The 17,785-nt window shown below is 40.3% G+C and overlaps 1 protein-coding gene across 6 annotated transcripts in view; it reads right to left on the bottom strand.

The window, feature by feature from the left end:
• ryr1a (ryanodine receptor 1a (skeletal)) overlaps positions 1-17,785 on the bottom strand; it is a 50,213-nt gene that overhangs the window by 11,791 nt on the left and 20,637 nt on the right. For 2 of the 6 annotated variants that reach the window (XM_035178879.2, XM_035178878.2), the window contains exons 49-86: positions 17,432-17,601; positions 17,114-17,334; positions 16,945-17,035; positions 16,702-16,842; positions 16,451-16,614; positions 16,278-16,356; positions 15,992-16,081; positions 15,759-15,899; positions 15,588-15,665; positions 15,433-15,508; positions 15,213-15,336; positions 14,570-14,685; positions 14,402-14,469; positions 14,185-14,306; positions 13,998-14,047; positions 13,745-13,805; positions 13,526-13,652; positions 12,975-13,086; positions 12,793-12,874; positions 12,583-12,713; positions 12,170-12,490; positions 11,834-12,074; positions 11,357-11,444; positions 11,175-11,267; positions 10,751-10,765; positions 8,274-8,444; positions 8,098-8,157; positions 7,845-7,979; positions 7,023-7,135; positions 6,827-6,923; positions 6,633-6,742; positions 6,500-6,551; positions 6,317-6,406; positions 3,575-3,674; positions 3,400-3,479; positions 2,777-2,853; positions 2,600-2,673; positions 1,603-1,620 (exon numbers count right to left, since the gene is read on the bottom strand). In XM_035178879.2, coding sequence (XP_035034770.1) covers positions 1,603-1,620; positions 2,600-2,673; positions 2,777-2,853; positions 3,400-3,479; positions 3,575-3,674; positions 6,317-6,406; positions 6,500-6,551; positions 6,633-6,742; positions 6,827-6,923; positions 7,023-7,135; positions 7,845-7,979; positions 8,098-8,157; positions 8,274-8,444; positions 10,751-10,765; positions 11,175-11,267; positions 11,357-11,444; positions 11,834-12,074; positions 12,170-12,490; positions 12,583-12,713; positions 12,793-12,874; positions 12,975-13,086; positions 13,526-13,652; positions 13,745-13,805; positions 13,998-14,047; positions 14,185-14,306; positions 14,402-14,469; positions 14,570-14,685; positions 15,213-15,336; positions 15,433-15,508; positions 15,588-15,665; positions 15,759-15,899; positions 15,992-16,081; positions 16,278-16,356; positions 16,451-16,614; positions 16,702-16,842; positions 16,945-17,035; positions 17,114-17,334; positions 17,432-17,601 — 4,179 coding nt within the window. The remainder of the gene's footprint in view (positions 1-1,602; positions 1,621-2,599; positions 2,674-2,776; positions 2,854-3,399; positions 3,480-3,574; positions 3,675-6,316; positions 6,407-6,499; positions 6,552-6,632; positions 6,743-6,826; positions 6,924-7,022; positions 7,136-7,844; positions 7,980-8,097; positions 8,158-8,273; positions 8,445-10,750; positions 10,766-11,174; positions 11,268-11,356; positions 11,445-11,833; positions 12,075-12,169; positions 12,491-12,582; positions 12,714-12,792; positions 12,875-12,974; positions 13,087-13,525; positions 13,653-13,744; positions 13,806-13,997; positions 14,048-14,184; positions 14,307-14,401; positions 14,470-14,569; positions 14,686-15,212; positions 15,337-15,432; positions 15,509-15,587; positions 15,666-15,758; positions 15,900-15,991; positions 16,082-16,277; positions 16,357-16,450; positions 16,615-16,701; positions 16,843-16,944; positions 17,036-17,113; positions 17,335-17,431; positions 17,602-17,785) is intronic. The other 4 variants (XM_035178883.2, XM_035178880.2, XM_035178884.2 and 1 more) reach the window with 4 other exon arrangements.

Consider the following 17,785-nt stretch of genomic DNA (forward strand, 5'->3'; position numbering starts at 1 on the left):
CAGGCGTTTTCAATAACCACCTGTGACTGAGCGCTGCTTTGTTTGTATTTTGCAATATTCAAGAATGGGCCACACCAAATTGTATGAATAATATTAATAGAATAAATACAAATGACTGTGGTTCGGACAATGGTGTAACATACAATCAAATGTCAAACAACATAAAGGAGGCGTCGGCATCGCATGCATACAGTTAATGTACAAACAAGCTGCAGTGAAACATTAACACAGTAATGGACCAACACATGAACAGCAGACGGTGAAAAAAACAAAGAGAACATTCATGTTAAAATGTGGCCGGACTTGCTGTTATCATGCCATACATGCAATCAGAGCACCATTTTAAAATATTCTTAAATCATCTTATTGGCTGTATATCCCATTATATACAATCTTACTTTGTACCAGTTCACCACTGGCTGTAATGAATACACACAAACACAAACACACACACACACACACACACACACACACACACACACACACACACACACACACACACACACTGTAATGAATCGTGCAGCAAACACTAACTCCGCTCTACTTCCAGCAAAGTTAAATGTCAGAGAGGGCGGGGCATCGTCCATCAGAATCAAAATCACAGCAGGAGGAGCTGATGAGTCGAGCCCGACCAAAATGTATCGGTTGGCCAATAACAAAGATGATCAAGACATATCAGTATTGCTGTTTATGTTTGCTGGTGTGCGCCAACATATTATTTTAACATATTTTCCTAATTTAAGTTCTATGTATTTGGTTGTATTTTACAACAGAGTATTGGGCCAACGAGATGAGTTGTTTTGGAAACAGAAGACGTTGAACTCCAGCAAGCACAGGCTGCTTATTTCCTAAATTTTGCATCTCAATCACAACTTTATGCTTGCAATATTACATTATTCTCAAAATCCATTTTTTTTCATTGTAGTATTTGCATTTTCTTTATAATTATTTATAATAAAGTTTATAGTGACACTGTAAAAAAAGCCTCATTCAAGCCTCAATTACATTTATTTGCAATTTTCTTTTGATATATATATATACACCAGCTAATATATCGATATCTGGGATTTTGTATTCCTTTCCTACATCAGCCCTCAATATTGGTTGGGCTCTACTCATGACTTCCAACAGACTTGTATGATGTGCCATGTAACTGTTCCCTTAAAATATAAGAGATTTGGATTAAAAAAATATATCACATTCTTTTTTTTGTGTCTTTAACGAACATATTTTCTTTTCTTCTTTTGAGACGTGATGCATATTAGTTGTTGAGGCTGACTACCAATAACTACACTGATTTTATAAAAGTTATACAAAACTTGGAGCTGAAACTGTGCAAGACGTTTTTTTCAGATCACTTTTTATACCCAAATATTTTTTTTCGGTTTTTCATGAGCAGAAAAGACCCGATTCTATTCATTGCCCGTTTTAGATGAGTATGACATGTGAGGTATGAACATGACAGATGGACAGAGGCGTCCAATCCTCTCTTTGTAGAGTTTTAGCGTTAGAAACAAAGAAATGATGGAGCGAGAGCGACAGGGGAGAGAGAGAGAGTCATCAGAAGGAACAGAGACGCAGATGAACAGAAACATGATTTACCCCGATCTAGGTTCAACTCTGAGGACCATGAAAGAAGGGACAAGGGAGAGGTTGCAGTGATCGTGAGGAAGGGAGAGAGGATCAGTGTGTTGACAACAGTAGAGGACTAAGAGATGAGGAGGGGGAGATTAACAACATTCCATGGCAAATTCATTCAGGTAGAACTTCAAATGAACCTCCCGAATTAGATGACAAGAGTTGGTAGAACAGTGTGTGAAGCCCAAACCATAAGTCAAACTGCTAAACCTTTACGTCATCCTTTTCCAGTCATCCAAGTGTTAATAATATTTCTTGTTAGGAAACTAATCAAATCTGTGCCGTAAATGCCACGGATGGAAAACATTTAGAGGAGGATGAATTAGAATAGATGATCAGAATGTACCTTTTATATTAATTTGTGTTTAATTTGGACTGATTAATTTGTTTTCCATGTTAATGTCGATGAGACAAACACCTTATTAACAGCAACTAACAAACACATCACGTAACCGGTCATCACCTGGATCTGGATACAAATCGAAGTGAAAACACTCAGACCTCTTGCAAATAAACAACCACATTTATTAGATGTGCACAGTTGTCACCAAATGCTGTTTGGTTAGTTGATAATAGAATTATGAGATATAATCATAACATCTGTTAAAATTATTTTGGTCAACAGAGTATATGAGAAATTGCTGTAATATATTGAGCAGCTGCCATGATTTGCTTATTATTATTATTATTTTGCAGCAGTAGAATGACAAATGATATAATTTCTTCTTTCAGCCCCAATGTGAGCTGTGTTCATTTGTATCCCATCGCCGTTATTGTATTTAATGATTGAACTAAAGATGGGTGAGCTACACAATGTGACCTGATGCCTGATGCCGATAATCTATTACATGATGATATTAGGCAATGACTATATTGTGATGTTTTCTCTGTTGTACTATATAGTAGGTGCTATTAGTTGAGAAAAAGTGATGCTTTAGAACAAAAAAGTACGGAGACTTACTCGTGCCCTCTTCGGAAACCATGCCCAGCCCCTCTGCCTTGTTCTGCCTCTCGAAGGCATTTAGATCCAGGACACTGCAAAGAACGTGAACCCATTTTAAAAGTACAGCCTTCACTCTTCAAATGTTTTTTTTACTGTTCATCGGATGAAAATGATACACATTGATTGTTAACTGACGAGCATGTCTGCATCAAAGCTTGGACACTCAAAAAGAAGCCCACATCCTTCTTATCCCTCAGGTACTCCAGCATTTTCTGTAAAAAACAAAGAGGGTTTACACATATAAAGTGCCACTTTGAAGGTAACTTCAAATTCAAGATTATTAGAGCGCGACCGATATAGATTTTTGGGGGCCACCACCGATATTTGTAAGTACATGTAAGTACACTAATATACACATACAATACAAATTTGGAATGATTCCTGAGATGTCATGATCAAACCCTTATGACAAAGAAATGTAACTGAGGGTTAAGTTACAGCTTAACCCAAAACTTTATTATAAATAACTATAAATTAAAATAAAACATAAAAATACAACCGATTACATAGAACTTGAATGGAGTAAATAAACATATTTTAAACACATATATTATATTTTAATGTTAAGTGTAAACATCTTTTCAGCATTAGTTATTCTGTAAAATAATTTTTCATATCTGTGCATATCGGAAAAAATATAAACACAGACTGATATGTCAGTGATAAACTCATAGCGCCCGATTTTTATTGCCAAACCAATATATCCGTTAAGCTCTAATAATGACATAATCCAAAAGGCTTGTTTTCATAACACGTACTCGTTGAACCTCACAGTTTCCTCCGTTAAGGATGGAGATACCCAGCTTTAGTGTTGTAGACACCATCGGGCCGGTCTCACCTGCGAAAGAAAACAAAACAAAAGTCAAACTTGTTGGGAGTGAACTAAACAGTTGCAGACAAAAGGTGTGGAGTGTAGAGAAGAAGCTAGACCACCTTTGCAGGCACTGATCATTTGCAGAACCATCTCTGCAGCACCACGATTATGAAGTCTGGACTGCTGGTACAGGAGCCTTTGTTTCTCCATTTCTTTTTCCTGCGGTGGACACATACGTAATGAGAATGTGGTACGATTTACCTCCATTTCACAGAGAGAATTTGAACAGATAGAATGGACTCCTGGTCAAGATAAGCTGTATATCAGCTGTTTCATTGTAAAAAAGAAGGATGTTTACTCAAAGAGTCCTTTCTATCCATTCATGTTCTCAATTCACATTCACTCTCCTTTCACTTCTTTCTAATCTCCTGTCTGATCAACTTACCATTTCCTTCAAAAATTAGTTATTACAGTAGAATTATGTACAATACTGATACAAATAATATCTAGTAATTGGTTCTGTGAATTACATATTAATATAATCAATCTCACATCATGCTTTTTCCCTATGTTGTAATATCAAAACATTCTGAAACTAGTTCCTATGTACAGTCATATTGACTTTTTAACAAGCAATTGCATTATGGGCTGTTACTGTCCAATTAAAACACCCACTTTATTAGTCATGGAGTTGCTACTATACTTCCTCACGTTTGCTGACTGGAGCAAGCGTTGGACTACAGGAAACTGACCCGCTGGCATAACACTTTAACCATGTAGCTTTCCAAAGAGTCTTTATCGCAGTGGCCCTGCAAATAAGATACTTTGGACAAAGCCCTCTGTATCAGAGATATTTCTGTGGCATTTCATAGCAGTTTGCCTTTGTTTTGCTTAAATGGTTTGAAATATTAATGCAAATAAAAAAAAACAGCCTTTAACTCCCTGTGTTAATGCACAATACTTTATTACCTCTGCCAAGGAGGTTATGTTTGTTTGTTTCTCTGTTGGTCTGCTGGATTATTCAAAAACTTAAACAGATTACCGTCACATTTTATGGAAGGATGCTTTATGGGTCTGGAAAGTACCCAATCAATCTCCGTGCGGATCCGGATCAGGAATCGGATACAGGATTTATTTTTCTCGCTTTCTTTATCAAAGTGAGAGAGGGCATGTGTCGACCTTCTTTGTTGGTTTGTGTGCAAGTTGAACACATTTCTAAATAGATATCTGAAACTTGTTAATTCCATTGTTGTTTCATAAGGGGACTGTATAGAACCTTGGCAGAGGTATGCGTGTTCTGAGTGTCATTCTAATTTATAGTATTCAACCAACTAGGAATGACTAAAGTATTTTATACAAAGAACTTGGCTGTCAAATGAATATCTCTGAATTCAGAAGACCAACTGACACTCCTCTGTTCAGCCACATCACAAATCAACTTGTAGTATCCCACATTGTGACCACCCAAAAAACCCACCCCCACCCACAACGTCCCACCCCACACCCACCCCTCCACCCACACCCACCCCTCCTCCCACACCCACCCCTCCACCCACACCCACCCCTCCTCCCACACCCACCCTCGTATGCCTGGCCGTGCTCTACCCACGATGTGTTGTGCAGTTGGACCTCAAAACTTACACTGCCATCACTGACTTTCTACCTGTTTATGATGCATATGAACAGAATATGTCTGTGAAAATAATTCAGATTTCTGATAATGTTGAATGTTCTACACTGGCTTTCACTGTAGTCTGTGTAAGTATGCTATGTGAGTGGGGGAGGGGAACATTGATCAGTAGCATTCAGTTAGTAACGACTGGTGTTATGAAGGTGAGAGAGATTACATGGAAGAGTGGTGAAAGAGACAGAGAGAAGGACAAATGGGACATCCATATAAACTGGGAGGAACAACATCACTAGTCGATGAGTTTGTGTTAAATCACATTCAGATCGCAAGTTCAAAAACCTTTGATGACACCTCCAATATGAGCTCTAGGCTTTTGTTAAGCAAGGCTAACGCCCGAGTTTGATATATACTCACTCACATATTTCGAAGGCATTTATGAATTTGTACATTTATTTTTAGTCGGTCTAAGCGAAATTGTTTGTGGTCCAACAAACCTGGCTCAGCTCCAGTTGCTTCGAACTGTGAAGTCAGCAACGAGAGTATCAATGAGAACAGTGTCTGAGACTTGACACAAGGAATGTGTCAAGATCTGCACAGTGGCAGGTGGTGTTGCCTTCTATAGTCTATGAGCTGTACATGGTGACACTACAAAACTTGAATGCACTGTGTGCTGAGCTTAATGGTTTAATAGGAAACCACTGAGCAACAGTATTTTACAAAATGCTTGATTTTGATAACTTGATCTAAGGTGGTTTGCAGTGTCCATCAAGCTGAGTTTATAATAGATTTTATTAGTGTCATGAATATTATTCATTATTATTATTATTTATGTTAATTTTACACTAATTTAATTTCATCTAATGAGACCCAATCCAGATTCATGGCACAAAAACATGTTAACACAACCAACTGGTCTTTTCAAACATTGACTGTTTGAAAAGACCAGTTGGAACTGTAAGTTAGTGCTTGTCAAATATTTGTCTAAAGTTGTAGTAGAATTTGAAATATAAAAACACATCAGAATTGGATCTTTAAGTTACTAAATAACAAAAAAATGAAACTCAACATACAGACAGAAGATGCAGAGCACGGATAGAAAAGACACAAGACAAAACACAGAACGAGAGAGAGATGTGGGTGAGAAGTAATGTTCCGATGATGAGGTCACTCAATGCGTCGAGAGCTACCGCTCCTCTGTGTTCCTCGTCCCCTTCCCCTCGCCGCCCATTACCAGTTCTGACTGTCGCACCTCAAAGGGCATCTCATCTTCAGCACTTTCCACCATTTCCTCTCCTTCTTCTTCCTCACCAATATGGCAACTCTGAAAACAAGAAAAAGAAATATAAGTGTTTTAAAGTGTATTGTGCACATATCAAAATTTCACTTGGAGCCAAAACTGTCTTCAATGACTCACCTTTGCCATAATATCTGCATAAGCCATATACAGGTGATCTGTATCAAGTTTACTGAAATGGGGACAAGAGAGGATAATTGGTACACTTTAAATCTCAGTGTCATTTCACAGTATGTGCAAGGTTCTATCAAACCTCTTTTCTGTTAGAGCGGTACGACTGAAATGCAGAATGAGCTGGTGAAGAGGATCCGGCTTTGTTTCTCTCTCCTCCTCTTCATCTCCTTCCTCTTGCTCCATTGCTTTCTGGGATGCACAGTGAGAGGAAGGGTGAGTGATGAAAAAATATTAAAAAACTCTAGATGAAACTAGTGTGAGACAACAACTCACAGACAAGTCATCTATCATCCTGTCTTCAAATGAGTAACCCTCAGTGTGAAGCCAGTTGCGCTTGTATCCCTCGAGGAACATATTTGAAGCTCTGTGCCTGAGATGCAAAATATACAAATTAAAATTATACATGTGCCGTAGTTATTATGTGGACATCCCATAAGTTACATGTCAGTACTGATACAGTTTTTTTTACCTGGGGATGTTGTATAGTGGTGTCATCCTAAAGCAAGCGACCACAGCCCTGCGTCTCTGCTTGGACAGCAGTTTGTGCCACACCATCTTCTTGGATTTAAACGGGTGCTCTGTCTATACCAGAGGAGGTAGACAGGGCAAACGTGCTGCTGTATATTATGACGTTTTAGCAGGAAATGTCTCTACACATATGGTTTACCCCAGCATAGCAACTATAACATGCTCCACAACATATTTAATACAGTCAAACAACAAGAAATGGATTAATAGAAAGACTATCATAAATTTGTTTCCAGACTCATATGAGGTCACCCTGATATTTGACCACTGAAATCTTATCAGTTTATCTTTGAGTCCAAATGAGAACTGATCAAAATCGGAGGAAATTCCCACATGTTTTGTGAGGCCAACGTGGCCTTGACCTTTGACCTTTGACCACCCAAATCTAATCAATTAATCTGTAAGGTCATGTGACCATTTGAGCCAAATTTGAAAATTTGTGAGATAACGCGACCACATGTTGAAATGGAATTCCCTATGGATGTCAGTTTATCCTTGAGACTATGGTTAAGCTAATGTCCCTCAAGGAGTTCTTGAGATATTATTTTCACAAGAATGAAAGGACGGACGGACAACCTGAAAACACAGAAACCATAGAAATCATAGAAATCTGAAATCCCCCACAAAGTAATTTTCTTTTTCTTTTAACAATCTCAAAAATATTGTTTTGCTTTTTTTAAATACTTGCAACAGTAGAATAGTCTAATTCAAGTAACATGGATGGAGTTTGCTACAGTTAGTGTGGCTGACAGTATCCACTCACCACTTCCAGGTGGTAGAGGACAGCAGAAACCTCCTGAACTCTCTTCACAACTTTCATCGGAGCATCAGCATCTTCGGCCTTCCCCGCCATCTCCTTGTACAGAGCCATCTGCCAGCGCATGGATGGGTTGTCCACCTTGCCGCAGCACAGAGATACAGAGCTTTCAGAAACGTATCGTGATTATTATATAAATAACATCTGTGTCCTTGGAAGCGAAGAAAACTCAGTTGGACTAACAGTCCAGGAATTTTACCTTCCCCTGAAGATGAAGATTGTTCTGCAGGAACTCTCTCACTTCTTCATCAGTGTCTCTCTGTCAAGTAAAAAGGTTTATCATTGTTTTCCTAAGGCACTAATGGTCCGGGAGGTAAAACCGTCATGTTTACAGTATTGTACATGAACCTAATTAAAATTCGTAATAAAAACTACCAAAGAGTATCGGATCTTGGCCAAGTTGATAAGCTCCTGGTCGGCGGGGGAGCACATGTTGAGGCCTATGGGGAGCATCTTTTTCAAAGCAGCCACAATAAGTGACGTCTGCACAGAGTAACGATCACCCCGTTTCTTCTTCTTGGTGCGTTCGGTGTCGGAGCCTCCGCCCTAAGACAAGGGACAATACACCAAAAGGAATTCACAGTATCTCATAAAATGTCAGGAGTGCAGCACACTGCTTTGTATCCAATACATCACAGCTCAGATTCAATGCCAGGCAATTCATATCAATTTCATGGATATAAGCCCACTTCATTTATTAAGTTTTTTTTCCCTTTAATTCTGAAAAGAAACTGATTCTTCACATATATACTGTATATATATATATATATGTGTGTGTGTGTGTGTGTGCTATTGTACATCATACCAAGAAAATATAAAATAAGTTTGTTCACACTACTACAAACTCTCTCTTCATGTTGAATTACCCATCTACATTCATTAGGTACTCTTCTCTTAACCTGTAACTGACACCATTATTTTTTAACTGCTAGTATTTGAATGTCTATCAATGCTCCAGATATAAACCTGATTGTTTCTCTGAGCTCAGACTGGTAAGTAGAGGGTAAAGTGAAAATGTGGGGGCAAAATGGGGACGTAGCTGGCTTTGGGGAAAGGAAAGCTGAGAGGAGTGGGTCTTATAGGAGAGTAAATCATTGAAATTGAATTCACAAAAACATGCAAAAGAGAAACGAATTTCTACAAGTGACAACCCATTCAGCATTCCACGGATAGGATAAGTGGCTAAAACACTTTTTGTAACAGTAGCAGCCCCTTGTGAAATATTAAAATATTAAGAGATTACAAAGAAAAAAACTCATGAAGTTAGAGTTAGACGTATTAGTAGCAGGCTGTTAAAACAAACCATCTATGGGACACGTCCCTGTGCTCGCCTCCTGAACTCCTGCTCTGTCCTGTAATGTAAGCTCGATAAGAGCCATAGTGCAGATAACGGAATTACACAATAACAGCTGCAGAAAGGTCTACTGTGAAAAGATACTGCACAAATTAAGGAAGTGAAAAGTTAATCTAAATTGGGGACTTGGAGATAGTATTAATGATTGATAATGATAATATTTGATACCTCATATCCTTGCTAGAAGCATGATCTATGGCCCACTGACATTTACAAAGTCCAGAATCAGATATTTTTGTTTTGTGTGTAGTGGCTAAAGTTCGCTCAAGTTAAATAATCATCTTCATTGCCAGATGTAGTAACGCAATACATCAGCCACTGCTTCTGCTTCAGTTTAGCGCTAGATGCAAGTGGGTTATGGAAGAGGAAACGGGGTGCAAAGCATTGCGGGGGGAATTATTTTAGATCGTAAGTGTGAATTAATGCAATGGTTAAGTTCATGGTAACTTTTGAGCCCGTTCTAACGTGGGAACCCAGCAAAATGCTTCAGGAATCTGCCTCAGTGACGTTAAACATTAAGTCACGTGTTAGTGTGGAGTGAAAAGGAAACTAAACCATGATGTGCCATGGCATTTCCAGGGAGGAGAGAAGAAAGAGCACAGAGAAGACTAACATCATCCCCTAGTGGCAAAAAAGCTGCATTACAAAAGCTACAGGTCAACCATCCTTCAACGAAAAAGAAACAAAAGACATACGAGAAGACTCCAACTCAACTATCATCAGAAAAAAAGAGCAAACTCAGTGACAGGATGATGGCACTGTGCTCTCACTGCCTCCTCGGGCTCGGTGTAAAGCCCAGTGCCATGAGCCCAACTCTACAGCTGAGTACTTTCATCAAGCGCCTCCAGACTCCCCCCGTCACACACTGGCAGGACTGGGCACGGCCCACTGATGGGGGCTGCCCTTTTGTCCGGTGATCCTTTATGAGAATAGTGTGTCTGTCATAGTGCATATATGTACATTACAGTTAGCAAAATATGTGGAGATAAATCAGTAGCCTTGTATGAAGCGTGTTTTCCATTCAAGACTGTGCCACTGTGCAAGCGCAGAGGCGAATGTGTTGGAGTACAGCTACCAGGAGTGACTGTGAAACTGGATCCAAACTCCATGTGTCAGTCCTTTGAAGACATCAGTGGCTCGGATTTTCATTGTCTATTTATATAAATATCTGTGTATTTATAGCAATGACAAATTCTGAGTTTTGTTCCACTCGTAACAGACTGCGAAGTATTCATGACCAAGCAGGCACAGCTGCATGTACAGAAAAAGCATTTGTCACTGGCACTGATTTAGTGATCTCGGGTCATGTTTCTATGAATGGAATGTGCATGGAATGTGCATGTATGTGTGTGTGTCTGTGCTCGAGTGTGTAAGTATACTATGTGGGTATGTACATGTAGATCAGATGTGCCAGTGTGCTGGAGAGGTTGATGAAAAGCTCCCCCAAAGTGAGGTGCCATGCGGTCAGCACAGCGGTCGTGCAGGAACAAAGTCTAACCTCTGAGTCCCCGCCCTGGAAACCCAGCCGCAACCCAAAAGAAGAGGACAAGGGACAACCAAAGAGAGAATGAAGTTAACACAGCTGCTGTTCCTTCTCAAAATGAAACCTCCAAAAGTTGCTTTGTAAGTCCAATGAACAAATATATCACAAAAAACAGAACAAATACCTGTACCTGTTATAGATGGTGCAAAAGTTCTGTCTTAGATTGGTTTGTTGGAGAATAAATCAGTGACACAACATTTAGAATATCCTAAAGCTATTCTGGGAATAATATTTCATAAACAGCCATGTAGCAAAATGGTAAAATCATAATAAAAGAAAGGAACACATACAGATGTTTTACAATATACCTGCAATACAATCCTAAAGTTTATCATCAGCCGTCACCCTGCAGCACTGGATCTGTCTTTCAGTAACTTACCTTGGTCATTTTGCTCTTGCTGTCAGCAGTGAGGAATGACATGTTATTGATCTCATTCATCACCACAAAGTTCTGTTCTTCTCTCTTGAAGTTCTACAGTAGAAAGAGAAACACGAAACATCTAGAAAACGATGTGAGCTGCTACAAGCGGCTGTGCTCAGAGACCAAATGAACCTACTCACGTGAGATTTGGACCAAAAAATAAACACTTCTCCAACCATTCGGAAGAGCTCTTCTGCATCGGGGTCGGGGCATGTCAGCCATCTTGCCCTGTAGCGGAGCATATCGCGTTAAGGCTCCTCAAAGTCAATACAAACAATACATTTAAATCTAAGTGCTCTATGGCCCTGTTCTGGCCTGGTTTTAACATCTGTCCTGAGAGATCCAATCACAAGTGGTCGTTATGTATGTGTCCACACCTGAAATTTAAATGCATCCTGAGTGTGTCTCCTGTGACCACAAGACCAGACTATGTTGATTTTACCCAGTTGACAGATGTGCCTGATGACAACGTTTGTGTGTGTGTCGGTGTGGTGCTCCATGTTAAATTGTGGTGGTGGCTGCAAATAAATCAACGTAAGGAACACTGACAAGCGTAAAAATACATTTAAATATAGGTTATAGGTTTTGATATATTGGTGTTTGTAACTTTATTGTACCTGTTGTTGTCCACATAGCGAATCAGTAGAGGGTAGAGTGCATACAAGTCCCTGCAGAGGACAGCGAACTCATCCCGTATCGTTCCATCTTCTTCATCTCCCTCGGATTTGCCCTCCATCCTCAGATGGTCCTCTTCAGCCACCACCTTCGATGTGCGTTTCTTCAGCTTCTCCATTGTTGGGATGAAGTGGGACTTGAGCATCTCTGGCTTTGCCCTGCTGACAATGGGCTGCGAAAACACTAGAAGAGAAAACAAAATGGTGTAATCTCATTTGTACAAAAACTCCCCCAGGATTTTGCAGTAACAGATTGGTAGAGTTTAAATCAGAGCTCACCAGCCAACCTCTTCATCCAAGAGGCCTCATCGATACCCAAGTTGTTGACTACAATTTTCATGATGCTGCCCAGCAGCTGATTGAGGTGTTCTGACGTGACCTCGGTGCAAAGCTGGCCCTCCATCTCAGGGAAGTTTTCGAACCCTCTCTCCCACCAGCGAGGCAGGTAGTTACACAGCATGGGCAAAGTAATTTCAATCACGTGAGGCATCTCAGTGTAACGAGCCCCCGACTCGGCCAAGTCTCCAATCTCCTTCAACAGAGAATCCAGCTCGGGAATGTCCGGACAGAGTTCCTGGACCTCACTGGGAAGGCCCAAGACTTTGGCATTCACGAGAGAACGGTGAAAGAAAGAAAATTCAGAGACTTTATTTGACAACAAAAAAAACCTGAGGAGACGGCATCGGACTCACTGGCTCTCTCCCTCGGCGTCTTTGTGGTGTAGACAGAGAAAGCATTATATTCATTCAGATGGGGTTCTACGTAGGCGACTGGCATGGCTGCTGCAAGGTGAGCCAAACATTCTCCAAGAGCTGGCCTCTGCCTGTAAATGTAAGATAGAAGTGAAAAAAGCAGCTCTCCATTTACTTTATACATCATAATGAATGCAGATATGGAGTCACCTCTCAACATGTGGATTCTTGACAGTCCCTAAGGAGTAGATGCTACACATGATGCGATAGCACGACATCTGTAGATCATCCACTGTGTGCAAGCAACAGAGACAGGAACAGCATTGTCAAGGTGAATGAATAAATGAGCACAATGTGAAAATCGTAAATAGGGCAGGTGTGAAAACACATACACATGACATCATCTCCAAACTGGTGCTGTGCGATGTGGTCGAACAGGGAGGTGAGCACTGGCAGCAGGGCAATGGTGGTGTAGTTGATGTTCTGAGACACGCCTTTGACTTGCTTTGAGGAAGAGAAGCAGCACAGTATCATGGACTCTGGATATTTAAGGTTTAATATTTATCAAAGCATTTGCAACAGTCAGAGAGAGCAATATATTCTTTAACTCAGTCAAGGAAGTTAGGTTTTTGCTCCTGTCCATTTGTTTATTTGTTGGCTTTATTGTTTGTCAGTATTACGTAATAACCATGGAAAAGATTTGGTGGGAGGATAGGACAGGGGTTGCAGATTCGGACAAAAAGGGAGATCCAGGAAAGAATTTTGACAAATTTCCCAGGGAATAATTAATGGATCTTTTTAAACAAAAAAAATCAGGCACATTTAGGGAAATTATATCTATGATAATGTGGAATTTAGTGCAGCCTGATTGAATTTAAAGGGACTGTTAGGCTTTGGCGGACGTGTGCGCACTACTATTGTTTTTATTGTGTTCCTCTCTTACCTGATTCCCTTTGGAAACTTTGCCCAGTTTGAGATTCTCTACCATCTTCTCTATATCATCAGCAGCGCTCTCAAAGAACGACCGCAGCCCCGCTTTCACAATCTCCGGCCCTGACTTCATTACTGTCCTGATTAAGTAGAAAATAGAAATTTGTATGAAAAACAAAACAAAGACAAATTCCTCCTCATGGGGTATGTGAGAAAATCAAAAATGCCAAACCTTGCGTCCAGTGACCGTGCCAGGATGTGAAGACAGTTAACGATTGCTGAAGCATCGGTTCCTGAAAGAACACATACAGTTTGGATGTTAAGACTACTTTTACAGAATCCAGAACACATAAAACAAGAGGAACTATACCAGGCTCTAACCTGGAAGAGTAAAAATACATTATTACACTATATAGCCACATTTGAGAAGCACAAAAGGAGCAGAAAGATTCAGAAAGATTGACATTGAGAGGCTGACATCTTACCAAAGAGAGAAACTCTGTGTCTCACCAGAGCGGACATTTTACAGAAGATGCTATGAAAAGAAGGAAAGTAGAAAGAAAGGAAAGGCAATGCAAGAAAAAAGGAAATGCTCATCAAAAGAGTAAAGTGAAAAGTGAAAAGAAAATATAACAACATTTCTGTGTGTTACTTTGAAATGAGATAGATCACCTTGCAATCATCTCCTTCTCCTTATTGGAGGAATGGCCACCGCTGCCCAGGACCTTCGCAGGTGTTGACAAGAAGTAGAGGCAGTGGTTTTTGAAATACTGGTTGATTAGAGGCATCAAGATCTGAGGGAGAGATTTTATAGAGACAGTGAGCTTTTAACTTATATAACAAAGAGTTCAACTTTCATCGGGCCAATGGCTCAAAACAATGGTTTCACCTTGGCGAAGAATTTGATTTCCTGCTCATGAGGAGACTTTTCCACTCGTCCACTGCTCACCACAGCCTCTGCAAAAACACATTGCCAAATATGATAATATTAAAATAACACAGGCAACACTATGAAGTAGCATTACAGTATCTGTTCATCATCTTTGCCCCATAGTACCAAGATGAGCAATGAACTCCTGGGCAATTTCCATCCATTTCAACAGCTTCTGCAGGAAGCCATAAGCAAATCTCTTCTCGATGGATGAGATGTCAGACTCCATGTCTTTCAGGCCCCTGAAGTGAAACAGAGGGTAAAGCTTAATCATTTGTGCTTCAATTTGATTAAAAAAAAATTCTGTGTAACCCTAGCCCTTCCGTGTCTGTGGCGTATCATAAATGATAGTACAAGAAACATAAAGTATTACCTAAAACTAAAAATATGATCCTTGCTATGTTTCTGTTTTTCTGTCTTGCTCTGTTAGTATTTTTGCAAATGAAGTGCTTTATAAACAGTATTTCTTGTAAGGTTCAACAACTGCTATTGTCACTAGTCTGCCTCTAGCTTTTAAGAAAGTCAGTTTGCTTTTCCTTTGTCGAATTTTTGCAATGGGTTAAGGACTTTTAAGTTTTCTTGAAAGACTCTTTGGGTTTTTCTTATGGACTCTTGTGTTTAGTGTGAACTGGACGTGTTCAGGATCTGTTCAGGTCTGTTTTTGTTTCCTTGTGAGGTTACTATCTGACCGGGCCACACAATTAACTGAAAATAAACTTTAATATTAAATACAATTCCCAATTCAAAAAGTGTATTGTTGCCTTGTTACCTTGTGACAGCATATCCATTAAGCTGCAGGAACTTGAGCAGTTCATGAGCCTTCTCTCTGTCTCGTGCCTTTTCTTTGGCCGTCAGAGTATCGTATGGCACCAGTAGAGGATGTGTTCCACCTCCTTCGCAAACAGACACACAATCAAAACTGATAAACAAGAAAGTCTCATTTTCCACTTGTGTAACTTCCCTCTTGTAAAAAGAAAAAAAGATCTTACCCTTGGACTGCAGCTCCAACTTTTTCTTTCGTCCCCAGGTGTTATGGTAATTTTCTGCCAGTTGCTCCGCCATAGACTGTGAACAGATATGAACTGTGAGTACTGACCAGATACAAAGATTAGAGCACATACGGTTCAAACACTTCCTTCCATACCAGCAGATCCCTTGAAAGAGCCATGTGTGAGATGTCAATGGGCTGTGGACTGTAGCCATGGCTTGGGTCATAGGTTGCCTAGAACAGAGTGAGGTATTGTTATGAAGTGTAAAATAAATACCACAACTGTGAAGACATCAGTATTTGAACAGTCATCCTATTGCTCTCTACCTGAGCGGTCTGTGAGATTTTACGTGAGGCTGCTTTCTTCTTGTCCGACTCCTCTTCCTCTCTCGCTTTATCTATGTTCCACTCCCACGCCACCATGGCTTTGATTGACTCTTTGATCGGCCAACGGTAGATCTCTTTGTCCTATCAGGAGAGAAACCAGGGTGATTAGAAGTAGAGAACAGATGAAGTAAAAGTTCAGAAAAATTCAATGTAGAATGTGACTGGAGACCTACTTTCTCTGAGAAGGTTTTGTACGGCCTCAGCATCGGATGAGTTTTTGCATTTTCATCCAATGCTTCACCATAGGACCAGTTATTCTGGATCTGAAACATACATGCAAATACAATATGTATTATAACTGGTATTTATGGTTACATATATATGGGTTTCTTTCACAGTAAGTCTGAATCTACTTGTTTTCCAGCAAAGCTGTTCTGATCAAATTAACCAAACATGTTGCTCCTGGATACGTATTGAAACTAGTGAGTGAGTTCAGTTAATGTTAAACAAAAGGGTTACCTTTTCAAAGGCCCATCTATCATGTGTATATTCAGCATATTTGTTGATGTAGGGATCCAGTCTCTCAGGGATGATGGTACTGTGGTTGGAGGAAAGATCAGAGACCATTTGTAATTATTTTAAAGAGATACTTTATGTCTTTATGAATGGCACAGTGACAAAAATCCTCTCACTTTGTCGTCTCCACTGGTTTTGGATCAAAGTTTCCCTCTGCATCTACTGACGCCTTTTTCTCTGTTTTGGAGGAGTAACTGGCATCTACATAGTCGGGAGGAATGGCTCCAGCGATGGCGCAGATGCATGGCATAGAAATTTTGAAAATCTCTGCATCAAATTTCTGGAATCGCATAAAAATGTATTACAATACATGCATGCGTACACCATCAATTGTATGGAACAAGAAAAAATACTGCAGGAGCTCCACCTTGTGTGCCAACGATTCAAAGATTCCCCAAAACAGTTTTCGGGTCAGATGCAGCTCCTCCTCTGACGCCAGCCCAAAGTTGGCCCAACCATTAGGGAGGCAATAATATTTCCAACAACGCTCATAGTGATTGGTTAGAAGCTGCAGGATGCAAAAGTATAACAGTGAATGTGGGAATTAAGACCAGAAGAACATCTAAGCTCAAAGGGAAAATAAGTTTCAATAGTTTTAAGGTCCTCATACCTTCAGTGGCATTTTGGCGTACTCGTTTAGAATGGGCACATCAAACACCAGCCGTCTGAGCAGGTGCTGAAGCATGGAGGGACGTAGATGTCTGAAAGTAAGATAAACAAAGTAAAATGAAGCTGGTGATGTTGAATAATATGTAAAGTTTTCCATGAGCTCAACTCACTTGCACAAAGCCATGAGGCACTCTTCAATGATGTCTCTTTGGGCCTTTGTAAAGGCTCGTCCACGAGACAGCCGGTAGATTGTGTGCAACATGGAGTCGATCATAATGGCGCGGTGGTCGCTGCCAGCAAAGAGTGGGGCGCACTTGGTGATGAGCGGCAACACAGCAGAGCACAGGTAGCGGTTCAAAGCGAGGGCCATCTCTGTTGTGCTAAAAGCGACCTGCGAATTAAGCCCAACGTTCATAATCCTGCTCCGCACTTCTCCTCCAGGATCATATACGGTACGACTGCATGTGTGTAAATAGTTTGAGGCTCACCGAGTCCAGAGAGGCAGCAGCCCTCATGTCAGGCAGAAATCCCACCTCCAGCACGTGGAGCAAGAAATCCTGGTTGTCAATACCATACACTCTGTCCAGGAACAGCACCATGGGCGCCTTGTGATCCGGCACAAAACTAGCGGACATCTTTGGCTCTATGATGCTGTTGTCTGAGTGTGACATAAAAAAAGAAAACATGTTAAGTTAGGTTGAAGTGATCTGATGCTACAACAACCTTTCAGCATTTGGCTGTAAAATATGTATGGCAATCTTATATGGAAGTTAAACCTTGAACATATAGTGAGGATATTAGGATCACATTTTGTGCATTCATTAAATAAATAAATCAGCACT

The sequence above is a fragment of the Hippoglossus stenolepis genome, chromosome 15 (assembly GCF_022539355.2).
Source record: "Hippoglossus stenolepis isolate QCI-W04-F060 chromosome 15, HSTE1.2, whole genome shotgun sequence".
Taxonomy (NCBI): domain Eukaryota; kingdom Metazoa; phylum Chordata; class Actinopteri; order Pleuronectiformes; family Pleuronectidae; genus Hippoglossus; species Hippoglossus stenolepis.